Below are 6,122 nucleotides of genomic sequence, written 5' to 3' on the forward strand. Positions count from 1 at the left end.
CACCAGCATCACTGTCACGAGCGCCTTCGCACGCCACACTCACCGTCAGCGGCATCAACACCACCACCATTGTCCCTGTTGTCACCACTTTCATCATTACCATCATTGTAAATCATCCTCTTGTAGCTTTGCGGTCTTAGAGAAAGCTCAGGCTTTCTTCCATCTATCAGTATTGTCCAATACAGTAGCTCATCATTCATCATTATTTAAGCTGTTTCCTGAGGAATATGTAGAATATTACTGCCCCTAACCATCTTACTTCTTTGCTCTCTCGGAATCTTGCAGTGTAGGCCTTTGAGCTCTCCAGGGAAGATTAGGATACGTTCAAGGTCGGGGGAGGGTGAGGAGTTGATTTCGTGTCCCCATCTGTGGCTTCTTGAAGTGACCAGCATAGTGACTATTCAGTCCTGTGATTCTGAGTTTCATGGCTGAAGTAAAGGTCAGTTCCGAATGGGGAGGTCTTGTGCTGGACTATGTCAAACGGGATGACTCAGGAGAAATGCTGAGGTCATCCAAGTGAATTTTTCCAGTGGAGCCAGCTTTCCTTGTTTGCTTTTGGGGAGGTGGGAAAGGGAGAACAAGAGGGGCTGGAAATGGAGTACTGTGGCCTTCGTGCTGACCATAAATTTGACAGTTGAGCCCAGCATCCTGCCCTCAGAAAGGGAATTCAGACCGTGGGTTCTCAGCCAGTTGCTGTAGGTAGAACAGTCAATTGCATCTCTGTGCCATCTGCTTTGCCTTCCATTAAAATGATTGTATTCATGTTCATGTACCTGCTCCATTTCATGCTTCTTTCCCCTTTTCTTGGTTCCCTCACACAATAAAAAAGCAGTATGCAACAATGAAAAATCAAGCTCTCCTCTACTTTGTCTGTGTCCTGTCCCATTTCTTTGTCACGTATCTTGCATGCCACTGCTTTGCTGCCACATGCCAATGTGGGGTGGGCCATGGGCTGGAGGATCTGGGTCTCCAGGCTTGAGCCCCAGGCCAAAGTGTAGGGGCCAATGTGGGGATCCATAGATACCTGATGGGAGGGACTAATGGCCATTAGCTCAGAAGCTCAGAAGAAAGGACCCTATCAGGTCAAGTAAGTGAGAAAAGATAGTGATCACGTTTTGTTTTTTTTTGTTGTTTTTTTTTTTTACTTGCCTTGTCCTTCATCCCGGAATAAAGGAAGTGCCAGCGGGGAGTAGGGTAGGGACAAGGGGAGAGGCAGAAGGGGCACAGAATTAGGGAAGGGCACGTGGTCATAAGATGCAGGATCTCGGTCAATTTGCACCAGCTCTACGAACTTCAGTGTTTTTCTCTCTAAAGTGGGATCGTAACAGGAGTTTATCATAAGTTGAAAGGGAGTAGGGTTCCAGGTAATGAACCCGGGGGTAACACTCAGACACCTTTCTACCTCCTTTGACAAAGTCTGTCTCCTAGTTTGGTTATTTTTTCCCCACTGTCTAGATCTCAAGTCCTATCTGAACTTCACAGGCAATGAGATGCCAACATGGAAACAGCTCTGTGACTAATGACCACAGACAGTATTCCTTAGCTTATAGGTGTCTAGGTGAGACTCGACTGGTGTCTTACTCCTGAGACTCCTCCTGAACCTTAATTTTGTGTTTTCTAAAATAAGGTGGTTGTGGATTCAGTGTGTCTGGCCTGTCTAGTAGATGCTTAATACATTATTTAGAAATCCCATTTCACCCAGCAGTTGTCTTTCACACCCTTAAACCAGGTCTAGCTTTCTCCCCTGCTGTTTTGGTTCTTGGGAGAGAGGATTCCAGCTGGAGCTGCACTGCCCTGCAGAAGGGAAGGGCTATAGAAGCTTACTGGTCACCTGGCCCATCAGTCAGAACATGTGTCCCCTGAGTCCCCCCAAACCCAGAGACCCCTTCAGTGGGGCTGGCTGGGCCAGGATCTGAGTTTGTAACCAGAACCCTGGGGGATCTGATGTGGCTGCTCCTCAAGCCACCCAGGGACACCTGGCCTGCGGGTCTGTACACAGACTTGGGTGAGTCTGATGTCAAGGCTACCCTTCCATACCCACAGTTCCTTGGCTTCTCAATTCATGAGTTTCCTCATCTGTAAAATGGGGATAATAGCGAATTGCCTCACTGAGAAGTTCTGGGGAGTAAATGCAATCATCTGTGATCATAAGCAAAGTGCTCAGCCCAGCACCTTGCATTTGCTAAGCTTTAGCTGCATATTTCAAAAGCAATGATTGTTATTAGTGTAATAATCCAGTCACCCGTGCCTTGGCTCTGGCTCCCTACCTATAGGAATTTGGGCAGCAGAGCAGCAGCCCCAGCTGCTCTTTGGGAATGGGATCGTGGTTGAACTTCAGGGAGCCCACTCGGAGAATGGAGACCCTTTTCATTCTACCCAGACTTCTCAGCCTCCATGGCCCCTGGGCTTCCTCTTCCTCCAAAAGCAGTTCTTGGGTGAACTTGCCTCTCCTGTTCCATTTGAGTCTGGCCCCTCACATGTCCTGGAAACCAGACTTCACTCTGCAGAAGCCAGCAGCCCCCTGGCCTGATCTGGGCATCCTCCCTTGCCCTTGGGGCAGTGCTGTGCTGGGGGTGGGGAGGGGACAGGAGGAGGCCTCTGAGCAGGACGTCCCAGTGGTTGTTTCAAAGAGGGTCTGTTCACTGCAGCCATTTTCAATTCTCATGGTGGTGGCATTGGTCCAACTGTCCCAGATACCCCAGAACCTCTATCTGTGCGGGGCTTTGATGTGGCATGGGCTGCAGCAGGCCTTTGGGGGGAACCTAAGCCATTAGGCCTTGTTTGCTGCAAGGGGAAGAGCCTCATTGGAATTCCTGATCTTACTTTTCTTTGTCGGCTTAGACAAAGCTCCTGGAGGCTCTGTGAGCTGAAAATGTGCCATATTCACCATCCTGCCCAAACACCCGGGGTGGTGGGCCATTGCAGGCCAGGAAGGCCGAGGGCCTCCCCCTCCATCCATTGGGTTATTCTTCACCCTGTATAGCCTGTTTCATTCTGGCCAGCATGCCCAGGCTCCACACTCAGTCTTTCCTCCCAAGGTGCCTCAGCAGGTGCTGTCAGGGAGGACATGGGCAGGTTTCAGGACAAGGTAAGTTCTTTGGCTGGAAGAGGCAGCAAGGCACAAGCTGGGACGACTTGTATCATCTCCCTGGTACAAAGTGTCAAAGTGTTAGCTGTCTCCAGACTCGAGGGTGAGGCCAAGCATGGAGATGAGGGAACAAGGAGTAGGGTGAGGATGAGCCGTTTTTCATTTGGGGACTGGGATGAGGAATGATTGAGAATCAGCCTGGCTGGGGACCGGCACCCTACCAGGCCTGACCTCTTGGCATCAGAAGGGGCTGAGTTAGTAGAGGACAGCTGGGGGCCCTGGTGACCAGGACCACAAACTCACTGCTGAGCTCTCTCCCTTTCTCCTTTACAGCCAGGCCAACACATGGCTCCCAGCCCCCACCTGGCTGTGTACACCGGGACCTGCGTGCCACCACCCTCTCCGTCGGGCCCCTTCTCCCCCTCCTGCCGCTCCCCCCGGAAGCCTTTCCCTTCACCCAGCCGCTTCATCCGGAGGCCCAGCAGCACTGTCTGCCCCTCACCCATTCAGGTGGCCCTGGAGAGCTCCTCGGGCTTGGAGCCCAAGGGGGAGGCCAGCTGGTCTGGTGCCCACCGTCGGCCCCTGGCTGCTGATGGCAGTGAGGCCTCCGCTGACTGCTCTGGGGCTCGAGGCCAGCCAAGGGCCCCCACCAAGGCCCGTGCGGCTCTGCCCTTCAGCAGGTTCCTGAGACGGGGTTGCCTGGCCTCACCTGTCTTTGCCCGGCTCTCCACCAAGTGCCCTGCTGTGTCCCATGGCAAGGTGCAGCCCCTAGGGGATGTGGGCCAGCAGCTGCCGAGGCTGAAACCCAAGAGAGTGACCAAGTAAGAAGCAGCAGGGTTGGGCTGCGCGCGTGTCTACCTTGTGGTTGTGTGGATGGAAGCTCTGAGGTGTGAATGTGCTCTGGGGCTGGGGCCTGGGTGGGTCATGAGGAGGACCCCGGGGAACAGAACCACAGGTGGGCTGCTCACACCCCTGGGTCACTCAAAAGCCTCTGGAAACCCAGTCCTGTCCTCCGTCTTCCTGAGAAGGAGAAGGGACAGGTGTCTTTCTTTCTCGTCTTTAATTCCCTGTCCATGCCCTTCCCTCTACCCTGCCTCCCTGCAAAGCATATTAATCTGATAAATTGTGGTATTTTTAAGGGGCAGGAAAGATTGGTAGCTGCTGTGGGGACCACAGGTGGTGAGATGCTAAGGCCAGTTCCAGTGACTTCTGTTCCCTCCCTCATCCTAGGTGCCCTTACCTCCTGGTCTCCAAAGACACCTGTCCTCAGCCTCCTGCATCCAGCCACACACTCCCTTAGAGGAGCTGGCGGGGTCCTTACTGCAGTGGTGGTTTCTGTGATGATAACAGTGCCCAGAGTTTGCCTGAGCAGTGGCCCCTCCATACTCCACTCCAGGTGGTCCTGCAAGTCTACCTCTGAGAAGCCCAGGTGCTCTGACACAGCCCATGGGGGCAGAGGCGAGACTCAGGGGAGGCCTGATAATGTCTGGACCAGTGAGAGAGAGCAAAATGGTGACAATGTAAAACCAAGAACCAGCCTCAGCCTTATGGAATTGGGGGCAGACAAGGGGACCCCCTGAAGTAATTAACCCTGCTCCTGTGTTTGGCCATGCCTGGCTTGGAGAAGGAAGGTTGCCATGGATACTCGGGAAGTGTGGCCCCTGCTGTGTCATGCCTCACATGTGGGCATAAGGCTTTTAAAAGGCTCTTCCCAGGGGCCGCCATGTCCTCAGAAGGGAGTCCAAAGGGGTTGAGAATTATGTACTGCTATGTTCTACAGAAACATCCTGAATTCATCAAAATCCTACACATTCAAGCCCTTTAAAAACAAAAAGAATTATCTTTAGTTTAGCAGGAAAGTAGGAATCCCCAATAAGGGGATCCTCCCTGGCCAGTGGCAGTACACCCAAGCTTCGGTAAATGCCCCTGGTGTGCTGGTCTTCCCTGAGGCTGTCGGTATTCTTTGGAGATTAGCTGTCCTCCTGCCCATTCATCACTTGCTTTTCTTTCATGTCTGAAGCTTTTTCCAGATCAAAATGGACGTGCCTACAGACATCGGGCCCTTCCTGATGGACTCGGATGACACAGGGGCAGGAGAGTCTGGGGACCGGAACACAGAGAAGGAGGTCATCTGCCCATGGGAGAGCCTGGCCTCGGGAAAGGCAGGGTGAGCTGGGGCCACAGGCCAGGAAGATGCTCCTGGCAGGCACTGCCAGACAAGGCCACGGGGTACACTTGCTCTCAAACCAAAGTGCGTTAGGATGAAGTTGGAGGCTGGTGAGACCAGGCAGGACATGGGGAAGAGTGCTCCGGCTGGCTCCCCATGGCCACCCCTTTTTTCCCCTGACTTTCCTTTGCTTGGCCAGAAAGGCATGTGGACCAGAAGTTCCTTGCTGCCTTAAAACCAATAAAAGGGTGAATTGGAAGAGTTTCTCGGATTGGACTGTTAGCATTGCCCAGCTTTATTAGTTATTCAGGAGCTACATTCACATCTTCCTCAGTTTTGTGACAAAGGGACATTGAGTTGTCCCAAGAGCTCTCCCTCCCTGTCTAAATGGGTTTGGGAATGATGCTTTTGCCAACTGAGCTGCGGGGGACAGCTGGGAATGGCACACTCCCAGGGTGCTAGATCCCCCAAGAAGCTGGCACCAAAGCAGGGGCTGTTGGGGAAAACACCTGGGGTGGATAATGGCTGGGAACTGAAGAAGGAGGTGGGAGGACTGGGCTGTGGAGCAGGTCTGCCCTCTGGGATGGAGGTAGGGACCAGGGAAGGATCCGACGGCAGCATACTTCCAGGAAGATGTGGGTAGCCACCACGTGGGCACACTGAGTCAAAGTCATTGTCGGAAGAGTCTTGCAGGTCCTGGGAACTGGCCTGCAGTGGCATTCCTGTTGTGCGTGGTCACCAGCTGGGAGCCCTCTGTGTGGACCCTGGTCCCCCCACAAGGACGTGCTGGTGGGTCATGTGCCACAGCAACTGGTCATCAGTCCATCTGCATTAGGCGCTCTAAGCACCATTTTTAGGTCTGTTGTA

At 53.1% G+C, this 6,122-nt stretch overlaps 1 protein-coding gene across 12 annotated transcripts in view; it reads left to right on the top strand.

Moving 5' to 3' along the window:
* The window catches only part of Rgs9 (regulator of G protein signaling 9), a 118,060-nt gene that overhangs the window by 92,195 nt on the left and 19,743 nt on the right, over positions 1–6,122 (top strand). For 7 of the 12 annotated variants that reach the window (XR_015450132.1, XM_013067628.3, XM_021248582.2 and 4 more), the window contains 2 exons: positions 3,422–3,909; positions 5,109–5,255. Coding sequence is in view for 11 of the 12 variants with exons in the window: in XM_013067628.3 (XP_012923082.2) it covers positions 3,422–3,909; positions 5,109–5,255 (635 nt within the window). In the remaining variant the exon portion in view is untranslated. Of the gene's footprint in view, positions 1–3,421; positions 3,910–5,108; positions 5,520–6,122 lie in introns of those variants that run through there. The other 5 variants (XM_087208179.1, XM_087208180.1, XM_087208185.1 and 2 more) reach the window with 1 other exon arrangement.

This window comes from Heterocephalus glaber, unplaced genomic scaffold (assembly GCF_053883595.1).
Source record: "Heterocephalus glaber isolate CG9 unplaced genomic scaffold, H.glaber_assembly_v1.0 deba00000937, whole genome shotgun sequence".
Taxonomy (NCBI): Eukaryota; Metazoa; Chordata; class Mammalia; order Rodentia; family Bathyergidae; genus Heterocephalus; species Heterocephalus glaber.